Source organism: Bos indicus, chromosome 29, assembly GCF_029378745.1.
Source record: "Bos indicus isolate NIAB-ARS_2022 breed Sahiwal x Tharparkar chromosome 29, NIAB-ARS_B.indTharparkar_mat_pri_1.0, whole genome shotgun sequence".
NCBI classification, from domain to species: Eukaryota; Metazoa; Chordata; class Mammalia; order Artiodactyla; family Bovidae; genus Bos; species Bos indicus.
Genome location: NC_091788.1, coordinates 28,590,277 through 28,607,843, shown reverse-complemented (window position 1 = coordinate 28,607,843; position 17,567 = coordinate 28,590,277). Strand labels below are relative to the sequence as shown.

The following is a 17,567-nucleotide window of genomic DNA, read 5'->3' as shown; positions in this document are numbered from 1 at the left end:
TTTTAGGTGCTGGCAGTACCAAAAGCCAAATTTTCTAGTCTCTTAACACTCTGTAGAACTTTGTTTTTGGATCATAAAGATGCTTGACATGACTCCTCCTTTATTCATTTTCCTCCCTACCCCTGAAGACTCCCAACACACACACACACACGCACACACACACACGCACACACACACACGTGTGCATACAGTGCCTCTCTCTTTCCCCTTCTCTCCCTCCATATGACATTTCTGGGGAGACAAAATTTCCACTATAACCAACCACTCTTCACAGTCAAATGAAGGAAATGGCAGATTGTGTGCCCATCTTGTTGTTAGGGTAAAGTGGAATTTTAAAATCGAGTGTTATTTATAACACTGAGTGAGATGTTTATAAATGGAGGAAAGTCTAAATGCTCATCTGTCACCTTCTAAGTCAGGGTACATCTTAAGACTTGGCTATTTCTAGTTAGGCTCAGAAGAAGATGGCCAGTGTTCGATGGGAAACCCAGTTTTCCATATCTCAGCAGTCTCCACATTCCTGCTTTACCAATCGGGCAATTAAAATCCAGAAGAGAAGGGCTGGCGCCACAGTACAATAAAAGATTCCCAGGAGGTATGATGACTGGCTTATTTATAGTTATTTTCTCAACTTTCAATCTGCCATATTGTAATGTGGTCGAAGGTAAAGTGGCGCTTCCCTGGTGGTTCCGTGGTGAAGAGCCCGCCTGCCAATGTAGGAGACACGGATTCAATCCCTGGGTCGGAAAGATCTCCTGGAGAAGGGAATAACAACCCACTCCAGTATTCTTGCCTAGGAAATCCCAGGGACAGGGGAACCTGGTGTGGTCTACCAGTCCACGGGGTCGCAAAGAGTTAGACATGACTGAGTGACTAACGCCCTCACTTCAAAAGCTGACATTATTTTGTAAACTATTATTATACACGATAATTACACAGTCCGTCACTGTCCTTCGGACACAACTGAGTGACTGAACACCCCCCCCCCCCCGCCCCCACACACGTGCCTTGCTCGCCTGTGCAGACCCCACACTACGACTCTCTGAGGAAATAGATTCTTGACGTTTCTTCATTAATTCAAGAATGTGGTGTAAAGGTTACAAAATGAACACTGGCGAGCAGCTGCTTTGATGGTGAACCGTGGGTCCCCAGAGAGGTGGAGGGCTCTCCCCATCGCTGGAGCCTTAATGACTTCAAATACCTTGGTCTTCATTTACATCCTCATTTCAATACTTGGTAGGAAAATAATTACACCGAGGTGTTTGATGAGATGAAATTTGATCTCAGCAGATGGAGGAAGGCTTCCCCTTTCATCAGCAGGGAAACCAAGTGTCATTTAAATGAAAATCTTCCTGAAATCTCTTTATTCCTAAGTTTGCTGCCAATATCCCCGAGGAAATGCTTCCATCAAAAATGGCTTGGTGAGACCTACTGTAAGCACAGGGAACTCTCTGCTCAGTGTTATGAGGCTGCCTGGATGGGAGAGGAGTCTGGGGGAGAATGGATACATATATATGTATGGCTGAGTCCCTTTGCCCTCTGTTCACCTGAAGCTCTCACAACATTGTTCCTTAATCAGCTATACCTCAATATAAAATACAAAGTTTCTCTTTTTTTTTTTTAAAGGCTTGGTGATTCTGGGAAAGGATTCCCATTTCAGAAGTAGTTGTCATCAGGTCCAGCAAGAATTCTCCCCACCCCCATTTTTTGCTAACACTTTCTGTGGCTTTTGAGTTTTGGATTGAAATACTGCACACATGTGAGTTTGAAAATGGAAGTTTTCCAGCCAGTGCTTTGGATTCAGTTCCGCGTGTGCTGGTAACAATAGAGGACGATGCCACCCCCCCGCCCCCAGTTCATTTGGCCTTGCCATACTCTGGAGTGTTAGCAACGGGTCACCGCGCCACCTCCCGAGCTGGCCCTGGAGTTCCCAGTCGGTGCAGAAGCTGGTGTGGGTGGAGGGAGCGAAAGCAGTTTCATCCTCCGTTTCCATGGAAGCAGCATACGATCCTTAGCACTCGGTGCTGAACTGAATTTCAAGGGAGGTGACTTTTTACAGGTACTTGCCGCTGAAAAATAACTTCCCTGCCAAAATATACTGAGTGCATTAGCCTGTTCTTCATCTTCAATGTTTATTCTGCATGAAACTTGCCAGGCAAGATCCAGAACGGGCAAGCCTGGACTTCCTGTGGAATTTTCCTGAGACCATGTGTGGAAGCCCAGTAACCCTGGCAGCCCGGAGCCACATCACCCAGCCACAAGCTGCGGCTCCCACTGGGACCAAAGGGCCATTGCCTTTGCATCTGGCCGGCTTATTGGCCACAGCAGGCTCAGTGGCAAGTCAAAAGGCGATTCCAGGGGCAGCGCATCTCAATGACGTGCTCTGTGGGGGCACTGCGGCTGCTCCTGCCCGGTGGGCCGCAGGGCCAGCTGTATTCTCTGCGGTGGGTGGGAGGGAAGGCGAGCCAGCTGCACACCCTGTGGCCAGGGACCAATGGAGAGCGGCCCAGCCTCCTGCAGCCTCCACAGTCTTGTCTCAGCTGGAGCTCTGGTTCCCTGAGGCCAATGATAACTGGCCTTCTTGAGGCTCCTGTTAGGCTTTTGTTTTGGGACGACCAGACTGTCCAGAGGGGTGGAGAGGAGACTAGAAAAAACAAACACTCATTAAAAAGCAAAACAATATTTTTATGACACAATCTTTTTTAGTTTTTAAAACACGTTTAATTGGAGGATAATTGCTTTACAAGGTTGTGTTGGTTTCTGTTGTTCAACAAGGAGAATCACCTATAAGTATACTTACATTCGCTCCCTTTTGAGCCTGCCCCTGCCATCCCACCCAGCTCGGCCATCACAGAGCACTGAGCTAAGCTCCCTATGCTGGACAGCAGCTGCCCACCAGATATCTATTTTACACGTGGTAGTGTAAATGCTGCTCTCTCAGTTCATCCTCCTCCACCCCATTTTTTTTTTTTAATAAAGAAAAACATGCCTACTCAACATCAGGATTGAAGGAAATAGCACTTATGTGTGAGCCCTGAGAGGAAAGATGCTTGATATATTAGGTGTAGCACACATATTCATGTCCAGAGGAACCCTAAGCCAGTCCTGTCACGTTCTTGGCAACTGGTGAGGTTTCATACAGTGGTTTGGGAAAAAGTTATGTGCCCTTGGATAGACCCTTCTCTTTGTCTGGTTTCTTGGGACTGATCTCAGCAATCACCCGGGACCCCGCCTTCCAAACTTCTGGGCCTCCTGTGATTTTCTTGGGCGATTTTCCAGGACTGAGATGAGAAGATAAGCATTTTGAGGCTGATTTCAGGATGTTTCAGGAGTTCAACAATTGTTTCTCAATTGTGTTTCTTTTTAATACACATCTCTTGAAAGTGAAGTTGCTCAGTCGTGTCCAACTCTTTGCGACCCCATGGACTGTAGCCCAACAGGCTCCTCCGTCCATGTGATTCTCCAGGCAAGAGTACTGGAGTGGGTTGCCATATCCTTCTCCAACGCATCTCTTATGGGGTATGAAAGAAAGTGAAAAGTGAAAGTGAAGTCGCTCAGTCATGTCCAGACTCTTTACGACCCCATGGACTGTAGCCTACCAGGCTCCTCAGTCCATGGAATTTTCCAGGCAAGAGTACTGGAGTGGGTTGCCACTTCCTTCTCCAGGGAATCTTCCCAACCCAGGGATTGAACCCGGGTCTCCCGCACTGCAGGCAGACGCTTTATCGTCTGAGCCACCAGGGAAGCCAAAAATATTTCTTTGAGCTGCTTTTTGGCTGGGGGGTGGGGGGGTGGTGCGGCAAGAATACTGGAGTGGGTTGCCATTCCCTTCTCCAGGAGATCTTCCTGACCCAGGGATTAAACCCGGGTCTCCTGCATTGTAGGCAGATGCTTTACTGTCTGAGCCACCAGGGAAGTCCTTATGGGGTATGGATTACATAAACCTACCTCTCCATGGCCTTTTTGGCTCCATTTTTTTTTTTTTAAAGAAGATAATGCTATGGCTTTATTGGATACTTTTCCTGAATAGAAGTATTTTACTTTCAAGGTGTTGACCTTTTTTAGCCCAAACCCATCCACAGCTCCTCTCATCCAATACAGACTTGTCCTTGAGATTGCAGATGTCATGGTGTTCCCACCTTCTTTGGGGATATGACTTACCATGGTGTCTGAGGGTCAAGATGGATCCAGGCAATCTGGACCAGCCCATCGTGGGTTTCGATTATGCATTTGTTTTCTGTATCCTGAAGGCGCAGAAGGAACTGCAGGCGGGGAGTGGGTGCGGTAGCGTCTATGAGGGGGCAGCAGCATCATCAAGTGTCCACTTGGTTGGTGTAGGAAATGACGTCCCTGCTTCTTTTCCAGGTATTTAACGCCACAGGCGAGCTGTCGAACACGGCTGCCTATCAGTCTGTCCGCATCCTCTCCGTGTCTTCCACCCAGGCTCAGCAGGAGCTGGAGGACCTCGCCAAGGTTGACCTGCGATGGTCCAAGCCCACCTCGAGTAAGTGATGGCTGGAGTGCATGCCGGCTCCTCTGTGAGTGCTCGGCGCCCTGTGTGGCATCTGTGAGCCTAAATTGGGTTCTGTTGTGTCTGTCAGAGCTTGCCCATCCATTTACTCATTTCTTATTGACCGCCCTGCCCTGCCCTGGTTCCTGGTGGCTCAGTGATAAAGGATCTGCTTGCAGTGTAGGAGATGCAGGTTCCATCCCTGGGACAGGAAGATTCCCTGGAGTAGAAAATGACAACCCACTCCAGTATTCTTAGCTGGGAAATCCCATGGACAGAGGAGACTGATGGGCTACAGTCCATGGGGTCCCAAGAGTCAGACACGACTGAGCAACTGAATCACCACCACACACTTTCTGATGGTACCTGTTTCATGCCTTTCTTCCCAGGACTCCACAGTGAATTTGCCCCCTTGCTCTGAGCAGATGGCGCTTCCTCCAGCTTCATCGGCCTCTTGGAAGCCACTCAGCACAAACTCCGCCAGCATCTCCTCAGTGCCCAATGTTCTCCTCTCCTTTTTTCCTCCGTTTCTGTGTCTGAACACAGCTGACTATTTCCCTCAAGGCTGTCTCTGACTCGGGCTCTTACCTTCTCCAGGGCCTCCTCTTAGCCCTCAGGCTCTCTCCTTTTACCCCACCGTCCAGCCTGCAGGGAACCTTTACTCCAGGCTGCTCTGCGCTGGTCTCTGTTCTGGATCCCGAGGGTGCAGCTGTGATCAGGACCCAGTCCCCACCCTCAGAGCTTCACTTATCTGTAAGGAACACACCCCTTTCTCCTGGAACCGCTCCTCTCTCCTTTGCTTTGTTAAACCTTCTTAGAACATCTTTCCATTCTTTTCACTGCCTTCCTGAGTGTGTACTCTTCGTTGTTGTTGTTCATTCACTAGGTTGCGTCTGACTCTTTGTGACCCCATGGACTGCAGCACGCCTGGCTTCCCTGTCCTCACCATCTCCCAGAGTTTGCTCAGACTTATGTCCATTGAGTTCGTGATGCCATCCAACCATCTTGTCCTCTGTTGTTCCCACTCTTTAACCCTTTATAATCTGGCTGCTGTGTCCAGGTCGACAACCGGTTCCCCCAAGGTTTCTACTGTTCTTCTGTGATGCGCTCTGGACAGCCCGTGGCATCGGCTCTGCTGACGGCTGCTCCTGGCAGCTGCGCCTCCCTCTGAGCCTGCGAGGTGCTTCCTCTCCCTCGTGCTCCCTCTCTGTCTGCGCCCTGCCTGTTTCTTGGCTTTCTCCAATCCCTTCCTCCCGAGGGGAGGTCCCTTGTGCTCTTTACAGTCCCTTTTTTCACCTGTACATACTTTACCTTGGTAACCTCAGTTACTCCTACATTTTCAAGTATTAATTCATTCAGCAAATATCTGGGTGCCTTTTGTGTGCTTGGCGCTATTCTAAGTCCTGGGGGGTGATAGCAGAGAATAAAGCAGGCAGGCACGCCTGGTCTCCTGGATGGAGCTTACAGTCTAGTGGGAGAGTACAGAAGATAAATAAGAAAATTAGTAAGTTATATTTGAAGTATTGTACTATTGAGTGTCACGCTGTCTGAACTTTCCCTTTAAGAACTCAGGAACTGAATAGATTTGGGTAAAAAGTTTTTAATGAATCCTTTGGTCTATGAACTCTTCCTGCATGTCCTCCAAAACTCAGTAATCAGTTAGATTGGATAAGGTATTATACCTTGCTGTCGGTTCCCTTTCAGTCTCTGAACTCAGAGACTCAAATGTTTGAACATCAAGGGATAGGTTAAATGGTGGTACATGCTGAGAAATAAGTTACGTAAAATACTTATCCAGGGCAGGGGGCAGTACTGCTGGGGCTGGGGTGGGCTGGTGGTTTCCAATTCAGAGTGGACATGGAGGTCCCGCCTGAGAAAGGCAGCATTTCCGTAATAACTTGACAGAGGTGAGGCCACGCAGGTGTCTGGGGAAGAGCCTGGTAGGTCAAGACCCTCTCATATTTCAAGTCTCTCCTGCCTCTTCTACTGTCCTCGTATCTCTGACTGCAGTTGGGAAAGGTCTCTCTCTCTTTTTTTTTTTTTGGCTGTGCTGGGTATTCATTGCAGCACACAGGCTTCTCTACTTGTGGCTCATGGGCTTAGCTGCTCTGTGGCACGTGGGATCTCAGTTCCCAACCCAGGGATCTAACCCACGTCCCCTGCATTGCAAGGTAGATTCTCAACCACTGGACTACCAGGGAAGTCCCCAGGGTCTCTGATTTTAAAGACTCTTGTGTTGAGCTTGGACGTTTCTGGATAGTTGAGGACAGTTGCCCCCTCTTCAGGTCCTTACTGTTGAAACATCTATGATGTCCGTTTAGCCACATACGGTTCACTCACAGGGTCCAGGCCTTAGACTGGAGACACCTTTGCTGCCCAACACACATTCTCATTCCCACGCCTTTCCAAGTGGCTTTCCATTTTCTTTACTCCAGCCTCCCCTCCAGTTGTCTCTTACACTATTCTCCTTTGCCATTGCCTTCTCCAAGGCATGAAAGTGAAAAGTGAAAGTGAAGTCACTAAGTCGTGTCCGACTCTTAGCGACCCCATGGACTGCAGCTCCCCAGGCTCCTCCATCCATGGGATTTTCCAGGCAAGAGTACTGGAGTCGGGTGCCATTGCCTTCTCCGTTGTAATTGATACTCTCCTCAAATACTTGAGAAACTTTCCAGTTCTGCATGTGTCTGTACATATTGTTTCTTTTGCCCAGAATGCTAGCTCTGCTTACTGCATTCCTGTCTCCGAAGGTCTCTCCACCTCCCTCCCTTTTCTCTTAATTACCTTCTCCCTCTACCTCCCCATCAGTGAGTCCACCCTTATTCCAGCCACCACTGCCACCCAACACCAGCCAGCAAACATTCACTGACTCTGCACTGGGTCCCAGATGCCGAGAACACAGAAATCCTAATGGTTTAGCGAGGTGAGGGAAACCCCAAGCACAGAGCAGGACCGGAGCACAGGGAAGGAGCCGCCTTTCCTGGGCATGTTACCATCTGTCTTTTGTTTGCTATTCTTTATTTTTTTTTGTGTGTGTGTGTGTTTAAAGTTCTTGTTTGCTATTCTTTATTTTGCTGTTAGAACCCCTTAACACACCTTTGTACTTCTTAAAGCACTAAACCATATTTTGCAATATATTTGACTTTGCTGAATGTGTCTCGTTCTGTAGGATAGAAGACCTCTGAGGAAAGGATCCCTGTCTTTCCTTTTCCTTTTCATTTCTGTATCACAATCATCTAGAAGTCCCTGGTGCCTGGTAGGGGCTCGATCCATTTTAATTGATTGAAACTGATTTTCAACACCTGCCATCGCACTTTCCACATTTCGAGAGCCGGAAATGTGTTGTTTGGCTCTTTCGCGCGCCAAGGCAGTGACTTACGCCTCGTGGTTCTTTCACGGCTGCTGGGTTGGGTTGGTCCCACCGGTTGCACGTGTGCCTGTTCCCCTGTTCGTTCTTCCGATGTGGAATCACCCTTCCTGGTCTGTGTTGGTTCCTGGGCTACATGGACGAATGAGCTCGATGGTGCCAAACTCTGAAATGCTGGTTTTGGTTTCTGTTGCTTTCCCTTTCGGCCAAAGTCCCCATCACTTGTTTATTTTTGTCTTCATTAATGTGGCTATAAGCTTGGATATAAAACCACCCAGAAAAAATATACCTGTCTTCTCGACATTCTCTGTGCTTGCTTATCCCCTTCCACAGAGCTAAGTGGGGATGGGATGGATGTTGGGTAAGAGTGTAGGTGGGGGGGAGGGTTGGGGGTTGGCAGCCTTTCTGCCCCTCACCTGTTGCAGAGAGGTATCAATATTCCTAGGTTCTCAGGGCCCTGCACATGGTGGGGAAGCCTCCTTGCCTGGCTGAATATACATGTATATTCGGCTTTCTGCTAGCCAGCCAGCTGCCTCTCCATCTTCTCCTGCACTTGGAAAGTCTTAGAAAGGAATGCAAGGCCTGACCCAACACCCGAGCTTCTCACCTAGGCCTGCCCAGGAGCTCCAGGCCGTGTCCACCTACTTTTCCCCTGACTGTCTCTATCTGTTTCTCTGAACAGAGAACTTAGGCCACGGCAACTTCACGTATATGTCAGCAGTGTGCTGGCTTTTCGGGCGTTTCCTGTATGACACCCTGCGGTATCCTGTGGGGCTGCTGTCCTCCTCGTGGAGTGGGACGCCCATTGAAGCCTGGTCGTCTAGAAGGTCCCTTGAAGCCTGTGGGGTCCCGAGGTCAGGGTAAGAAAGCGTCCTCTGGTCCAGGAGAAAGCCTGCCAGGAAATTCCGTGAGAGAGCAGGATCATAGTCTCCTTGGGGAAGTCAAGTATGAGCTGAATGTACAAATATGTGTTAAATGTCTGTGACTTATTCAGGTGTTATTTTCACTGTCATCATGACCACAATCGTTTCACAATATGTCAAGAATTATGACCCTTTTCCTTAATAATAGGGATAGCTAATATATTTTTCTAAATTTATTTTTTAATCAGATATTTTTAACTTTTTGTATTGGGATATAGCCAGTTAACAGATAATGTTGTGATGGTTTCAGGTAGATAGAAAAGGGACTCAGTATACGTGTACCCATTCTCCCCCAAACTCCCCTCCTGTCCAGGCTGCTTCGTAACATTGAGCCGAGTTCTGTGTGCTCTACTTTGTTGGTTATCCATTTTAAATACAGCAGTGTGTATCTGTCCATCCCAAACTCCCTAACTATCAGCAGGGATAACTTAATACTCAATAGAAGCTTTCTAAATGCCAGATACTGTCACGAGCACTTTATATAATATTAACTCATTTAATGCAACATTCTCTTGAAATATGGGTACTATTAACACATGAGGAGAAAGGGGCTGATTGGGAGAGAGGTTTGGTGACTTGCTTGGGAACACGACTAGTAAGTGGTGAAGTCTGATGTCAGTGTCTGTGCTCTTAACCGCTGTGAGAATAAACCCAATCTAACAGTTTGGAAGAACACGGTATCCATGTCATCAGAAAGCGGTATTGGAAGACTGATGGTGAAAGCACATTCAGGAAAAGCTGGATCAGGAATAACAGTGAGTTGGGAAGAAGCAGAGAAGAGGCTAGTCGATAACTTCTTGACACTAATGTTGCGATAGAGATGGATACTGTGTGAGCTGCCTTCACAGAACTTGTCTCATCAGTTCTGGCAAGAGCATGGATTTGAGCTCTTGGTGTGTCTTGGGTAAAGGCCTGTCTGCTGGGGAGTGAAGTCATCCTGCTTTGGAACAGAAAGACTTACTCTCAGTAGAGGTGGAAGAATCTAAAGCCAGGCTTCCCACACCTCAGGGGGCATGGCAGGGACAATACCAAAGGGCCATGGGGTTCTCGCACACAGCTGCTCCAAGAGAAATCCACACAGGTATTCCACAGAGACAACTTAGGGCCACATTCCAAGTCATCAGAAAACGTGCCTTCTGACCTGGCCATCTCATTTCTTGGAATTAAGACTTATGTAATGATTCAGCTCTCAGGAAGATAATCATGGCATTGCTTATAAAAGCAAAGAACTTAGCCTCAGTGTCCATTCAGTGAGTGCTGGTTAAGTAAACTTTTTGCCTGTGTGATAGACTCATTAACACCTGCCCGCTCCTCCCCCCGCCCCCGCCCCTGGTCTCAGTCACTAGATGAAACCAGCGACGGTGCCACTGAACTCACAGAGAGCTGACTGACACACGTTTTCATGGAAACAGAGTGGTTGAATTGGACTCTGAGCTGCTTTCGTCAGGGGGTTTGCCCCCAGGTGAAGCTGGATAGGTGCCTGGCTCAGGGCTTATCATGGGATCGGTCCCTGGCTCTCTCCTGACGCTCATGTGTCTTCCTCACTTTAGGTCCATGCCATCCGACCTTAAAATCGGTCCGAGCGCGCACTCTGTTCTCTGGAACGCCATGATCCATCCACTCCGTAACATGACACTGAAGGGGGTGATATGGTACCAGGGTGAGTGTTCAGTTTCTGGTTTTCCATTGTGTCAGTTAGCTGTTGCCACATAACAAGCCTCCCTGGGGCTCAGTGACTTCAAGCCATTGTACTTTTATTTGGCTCACTATTCTTTGAGTTAGCCCGGTAGTGTTTCTGTCGGGGCTGCTTTGGCTCATTTCTGCTGGGCTCTCGTATGCATCTTTGGCAGCCTGTCAGGTTGTCTGGTGGCTGGATGACCTAGGATGGCCTCTACCTCATGTCTGTTGACTGGGGCTCCTGGTTCTCACATGGCCTCTCGTCCTTCAACAAGCCGTGATAGTGATGGTTTATTGCTCGGTTGTGTCCGGCTCCTTGTGACTCCATGGACTGTTGCTCACCAGCCTCTGTCCATGGGATTCTCCAGGCAAGAATACTGGAGTGGGTTGCCGTTTCCTCCTCCAGGGCATCTTCCCGACCCAGGGATTGAACCCTGGTCTCCTGCATTGCAGGTGGATTCTTTACTGACTGAGCCACCACGGAGGATCTTCAGCAAGCTAGTTCAGCCTTATTTATCATTTACATGGCAGTGTCAGGCTTCCAAGTGTGTCAGGAGAGAACAAACTCCAGAGCCGATCTGCTCTTGCAGTCGTGTTTGCTGATGGCCCATCAGCCACAGCAAACCTGAGGCCAGTCCAGCGAGACCTCAGGATGGAGGCTAGGGAGCAATGTGGGGTCATCTTGCGTCTACCCCAACTCCCTCTCACAGTTTGGACTGTTTTCAGGGGAGTCCAATGTAAACTTTAACAGGGACCTGTACAATTGTACATTCCCTCTGCTCATTGACGACTGGCGCCAGACCTTCCACGATGGCTCCCAGGGGCAGACAGAGCGCCTCTTCCCATTCGGATTTGTCCAGGTAGGTGCCGAAAGGAAGAGGGTTTGTGGGCTTTGGTGGGGGAGATGCTGCTGAGACCTCTTCCCTGGAATCCATGTTCTGTTTTTTTTGCCCTCATAGCCTGCCTGCTGTTCATCTCAGCTCACTGACAGGACAATTAAATCTTAAAAAAATTAATAAGTAACCAGTATTTGGGCTTCCCAGGTGGCTCAGTGGTAAAGAATCCGCCTGCAATGCGGGAGATGTTGGTTCAATCCCTGGGTCGGGAAGATCCCCTGGAGAAGGAAATGGCAACCCACTCTAGTATTCTTGCCTGGGAAATCCCATGGACAGAGGAACCTGGTGGGCAACAGTCCATGGGGTCGCAAGAGTCAGACACCACTGAAGCAAGTTAGCACGCACACAGCCAAGTTCTTAAGTGCTTCACCTCACCTGTTCACACGACCCCTCCAGGACCAAGATGTCCCAGCGGGGCAGTAGTTCTGACTTTTCTGGAATATAGGAATTAAACAAGTAAGGTGTGACATAAACAAGATCCGCCTCACAACATAGACACGAAACAGGCGTTAGTATTTGGCTGGACACCCCTGTCTGTAGGCATCCGCCTCTGGTAGCCCACAGATACTTCCCTCTCACCAACCCCCGCTTGCCTCCCCCACCCCGTTCCTCTTCTCTGTCCTAGTTCATAGGGCTTTTTTTGGATAAAAGATTTTTATAGACCTGCTTTCCACTTACAATTACTTTACAATCATTTCCTTTCTCCTTTCTTAACATTTGTTTTGACTTTGAACGAGAATATTCTGCTCATTATTTTCAAAATAGCAACGCCTGTCACCACTTCTGTGTTACTGTTGGTAGAAACTACATTTGGTCCTTGAAGGTACTTTTTTTGCCTCTCAGCCTGTGTACATGGTGATTGGAATGTGACGTCAATCAACTTAGGCCAAAAATACGTTTAAGTGTTTATTATATGCCACAAACTGTGTGGGCTACTAGAAATATACAGCAGGAAGCAGAGAGACCTGCTCCTTGTCCTCTACCCCTGGTTTAGTAGAAGTGCCTTAGCCTCGGGCGCCAGCTTTATCATCATCAACAACAGTATGTTGGTTGCTTGTGAAAAACTGGGACTATAAATGTTTAACTTCAAAGGGAACTGTCAAATACAACAGTTTAATGGTTCCGAGCGTAGTCTGGGGATTTGACTCTCAGCTCTGGCACTTCCTTAGCTGTGTGATTTCGAATAAGACATCGAACCTCTTTGTTATTTTAAGTATTAAATGAGCTAGTCCATGTAAAGCTTGGCACAAGTGAGAAGATGCCTGTGTTTATTATAAATGAGAGAAGTCGGAAAATCTGGAGGGGCAGTTGGTCTGTTAGGGAAGATGAATTGGCTGAAAGGGCTGCATGTGAAACCATGGTGGCAGTAACTGGAGCACGCAGTTAGATGGGGACGCGAGCTCTGTGGAGAGGGCAGGGCTACATCCACATGTCTGCGAGTTTAATACTGATGTGTGATCTGAGGCATGGGGAGAGAGAGGAGCTGGAGTTCAGGACTGGAGACCTTATTATTGTTGTTCAGTTGCTAAGTTGTGTCTGACTCTTTGTGACCACATGGACTGCAGCATGCCAGGCCCCTCTGTCCTCCACTATCTCCTGGAGTTTGCTCAAATTCAGGTCCATTGAGTTGGTTATGCCATCCAACCATCTCGTCCTTGGAGAAGGCAATGGCAACCCACTCCAGTGTTCTTGCCTGGAGAATCCCAGGGACGGGGGAGCCTGCCGTCTATGGGGTCGCACAGAGTCGGACACGACTGAAGCAACTTAGCAGCAGCAGCAGCATCTCATTCTCTGTCGCTCTCTTCTCCTCCTGCTCTCAATCTTTCCCAGCATCAGGATCTTTTCTAATGAGTCAGTTCTTCGCATCATGTGGCCAGAGTATTGGAGCTTCAGCTTTAGCATCAGTCCTTCCAGTAAATATTCAGGGTTGATTTCTACAGGGTTGCCTGGTTTGATCTTCTTGCAGTCTAAGGGGCTCTCAAGAGTCTCCTCCAGCACCACAGTTCAAAAGCATCAGTTCTTCGGCACCCAGCCTTCTTTATAGTCCATCTCTCATGTCTGGACATGACTACCAGTCTCGAGGGAGTATATGCTTTTTCAGAAGGATTTTGGAGAAACAGTGAACCAGACTACAAAACACAGATGCTATTGTAGAATCCTGCAAATGTAGCCACTTTTATATTCTGTGGCTGTGACATGCCTTCTTTAGCAGCAGTGTTTCTCCTAATCCCTGCAAGTGGCCTGCTTTATATCTCAGGGGAAAAATACAGGAATTTCCTGTGGGTGTAGAGTCTGCTGCTGCCCCCATGCGGTCAATCTGTAGTAGTACAGCTGATGAAGTAGTGGGGAATGACTGCAGGGATTCTCAGCCAACTGCCATTTTGAAACAACTTCCTTGGCTTGAGTGGCTCTTGGTAGCATTTTCCCCTCAGCACTTCAGGCTGGAACTCCCCCTAGACTCTTCCAGGGGGTTCCTGCAGGGATCTGCATCATGGCGCCCGTTGGCGCACATGGCCCCATTTTCAGCCTTCTCTCTTGGGTGTTGTGTGGGAAGCAGCAGGGTTACTCAGTGGGTCTTTTTATTGCCATTTTCTAGTTTTCATGACATTTCATTGCGAAGCTCCACCACCTTTTATCACTTCATGTGTTAAGGCCGATTTGCATAGGAGAGTTTAATAAGAACCAGTGGTGGGGAAAAATGTACTCTTTCTTTCAGTGGGAGAAACCTCACGACCAGGTGGCAGCAGGGCATGGCTGCTGGAACGTGTGAAGGACTGGGGTCTTTGATGAAGTCTGCTATGTGCTCAGGGGTAGATGCTGAAGCTGAAGCTCCAATACTTTGGCCACCTGATGTGAAGAGCCGGCTCTTTGGAAAAGACCCTGATGCTGGAAAAGATTGAAGGCAAAAGGAGAAGGGGGCGATAGAGGATGAGATGGTTAGAAAGCATCACTGACTCAATGGACATGAATTTGACCAAACTCTGGGAGATAGTGGAGGACAGAGGAGCCTGGTATGCTGCAGTCCATGGGGTTGCAAAGAGTCAGACACGACTTAGCAACAAGGGGAGGGTCCTCTCCACTTCCCTACAGAGCTTTGGCCTGTGTTGTACACAGATGTACAATAGGTCAGTGACCTACTGCCTTGTAACAGACGACCTCAGAACTTTGGGGCTGACAACAGCAGCCACTGTGTTTGCTCCTCATTCCATGGGTTGGCCAGGCAGGGAGAGGTGGTCCCCCGGAGCGGCTCATTTCTGCCCTGGGACATTAGCCAGGCTTGCTCGTGTGCCTGCAGCCGGAACTGAAGGACCCAGAATTCACGTGACTGGACCCTCAGCTGGGAAGGCTGGGACATGAACGCCTCTCTCCTCGTGGCCTTCTGGTCCCCAAGGCTGCTGTCTCCACGTTTCTTCAGCAGGGCAGCTGCACTTTTGTTCCGTGGCCATCTCAGGGCTCTGAGGAGACGAAACCAGGAGGCAAGCACTCCTGAGGCAGAGACTCAGTAGCTGCTCACCATCACCTCGGCTGCATGCTGTTTGTCAGAGCAAATCACAGGCTTAGCCCAAGTTCATTGCAAGGAGAAATAGACTCCAGGTCTTGCTGCGAGGAGGGGGCTGGAGGGTGGAGTTCTACCACAGCTCGTGGGATGAGTGGTTCAACCAGGAGGGTGAGAGACTCGGTAAGAACGTGTTGGGATCAGCCCGTGGGCGAGTGAGTGAAGCAGAAGCAGGGTCTGCTTGTGAAAGACTCCAGTGTCGGTTTCTTTAAAAAATTTTTTTTTCCTAATGTTTTTCTAGCTGTTTTGAAGTGTAGGTTTCTGACGCAGTGAAGTTCTGATGCACAGTGTCTACTTTCTAGTTATCTTCCTATTTGTCTGGTGAAGCCCTGCATGATGGACTTCCCCAGATCCGTTGGCATCAGACAGCCGACTTTGGCTACGTCCCCAACCAAAGGATGCCCAACACCTTCATGGCTGCTGCTGTGGATCTCTGTGATAGGAACTCACCTTTTGGCAGGTGGGTGCTTCTCGGGCTTTGCTTGAACAGTAATATGTGTTTTCTGTGGCCTTCTCTTGATGTTCACTTGTGAGCGGGCCTAAGGAATGGACCCTAGAAGCATGATTTATCCATCATTCACACCCTGGATGTGCTACAGTAACTAACACCCCTCCCCACCCCGGGGCCGTGATGCTACCGAACCTTATTTCGTGTTGACACTCTCATGTCCAAAGAAGGGACGGGCTTTGCTGTCGTTGTCATTCACAGATCCAGAGTGACAGAGGCTCCGGGGGGATCTGTGCTTCCACAGCTGCCTGACAGTCTCATATTCGCAGCTGGAGGCTTCCACCTGAAGCAACACAAGTCTCTTCTGCTCACATTGCACTGGCCACGGCAAGTCCCATGGCCATGTCTATTTTTAGTGAGAGCAGGAAGTGGAATTCTACCCCATACTCAGAGGAGGACCAGCGGGACATTGGTGAACAGCCCTGATGACTACCGCCTACTAGGATACGAGGGAATGGCAGTGTGACCTGGGGCCCAGTGCAGAGTGTCCCAATTACAGCAGGAGCCTGAATGAATATTTGTTTATTGAATGAAGGAATGTTTGTTGAGTGAACACATAAAACCTGGAGGGGGCCGAGTAGTGACAACCTGATTCAGATGAAACACTTTGAGAACGTTGAGTGCTTGCAACAGTCTTACGACAGCTCTTTCTTCTAGGTTAGTTCCAAAGTCTGCCCTCCCTCCCTCCTCCTCTTCCCTTATTACTTCCTTCCAAGCCATCAATTATTTCAGGGTTGTTGACGCATAGAAGACCCGTCTGTGGTTACAATTCACCATTTCTCTTAGGCTGACTAGCCCCGGGTCACTGGCTATTAGATTCAGTCTCACTTTCTTAAAGGGTTCTTTATATAAGATTTCTTTTTTTTTTTTTTAAATATGACTATTGTTGAGCCCAAACCCTAAGTTCTCTCCCTGTTCTTCGTCCTGTAGCATTCACCCTCGAGATAAGCAGACGGTGGCCTACAGGCTGCACCTGGGGGCCCGTGCCTTGGCTTACGGGGAGAAGTTGATCTTTCAAGGACCACTGCCTCAGAAGATAGAACTCCTGGCCGACACCGGGCTGCTCAACCTCACATATTCCCAGCCAATCAAGGTGCAGAGGCGTGACGACAAGATATTTGAGGTGAGAGCTGCAGAAAACAATAGGGGTTCATCCTGCGTGGGGATCAGGATTTCCTCCACACCGAGGCTCATCTCTAATTATATACGAGGCAGGTCTTGGTTGGTCAGGGGCTAGGTTTATCTCAGAGTGACAAGTAAGCAGTTCTTGATTCATTCGCTTAGAGGCAATTTTGATGAGACAAAAGCTAATTTAAAAATTAAATCAATATTAAATAAAAAAATATATAAATGTTATAAACCTATTTTTATTTTATAAAAATATATAATTGTTTACAATTTATAAAATAAATCAAATTAGTTAATTAAACAATTAAAAATAAAAAATTATTAAAATTAATTAACAAATTGAGTCCATATTAAAAAGATATTCCATTTGTATTTTCCCTCCCAGAGCAGCCATTTTTGCTCAGGACAGGTAGCATTATTTGTGGGTACCTATTTGAAAGGAAATGATCCTGGCTGCAGAATATTTCCCTCATCCTTGGACATCTTTTTTTGTCACACTATCCTAAATTCTGATTTTCTTTTGAGTTTAATCTCTCCTTTAAGAGATTTAAGTGTGGTGATTTGCAGCTTAGTTTGAATTACTGTAATGGGCTTCCCTGGTAGCTCAGCTGGTAAAGAATCCACCTGCAGTGTGGGAGACCTGGGATCCATCCCTGGCTTGGGAAGATCCCTTGGAAAAGGGAAACGCTACCCACTCCAGTATTCTGGCCTGGAGAATTCCATGGACTGTAGTCTGTGGGGTCGCAAAGAGTCAGACGTGGTGGGCGACTTTCACTTTCACAGTGATGGAACTCTGTACTTGCTTCTAATACCTGGTGAGGATCATTTCACTGTAGAACTGGGGCTGTTGATGAAACAGCTTATTTAGGAGTCTCCTAGGTTGAGGCTTCCCTGGTGGCTTGGTGGTAAAGAATCCACCTGCTGATGCAGGGTTGAATCCCTAGGTCGGGGATTCTGATCCCCAAGAGAAGGAAATGGCAACCCACTTCCAGTATTCTAGTCTGG

At 48.2% G+C, this 17,567-nt stretch overlaps 1 protein-coding gene across 6 annotated transcripts in view; it reads left to right on the top strand.

Annotated features, from left to right (window-relative positions):
* Positions 1 to 17,567, top strand: part of SIAE (sialic acid acetylesterase) — a 37,798-nt gene that overhangs the window by 18,632 nt on the left and 1,599 nt on the right. For 5 of the 6 annotated variants that reach the window (XM_019955048.2, XM_019955045.2, XM_019955047.2 and 2 more), the window contains 6 exons: positions 4,366 to 4,504; positions 8,557 to 8,734; positions 10,348 to 10,457; positions 11,201 to 11,334; positions 15,229 to 15,386; positions 16,365 to 16,557. In XM_019955048.2, the coding sequence (XP_019810607.2) occupies positions 4,366 to 4,504; positions 8,557 to 8,734; positions 10,348 to 10,457; positions 11,201 to 11,334; positions 15,229 to 15,386; positions 16,365 to 16,557 (912 nt within the window). The remainder of the gene's footprint in view (positions 1 to 4,365; positions 4,505 to 8,556; positions 8,735 to 10,347; positions 10,458 to 11,200; positions 11,335 to 15,228; positions 15,387 to 16,364; positions 16,558 to 17,567) is intronic. The other variant, XM_070782701.1, reaches the window with a different exon arrangement.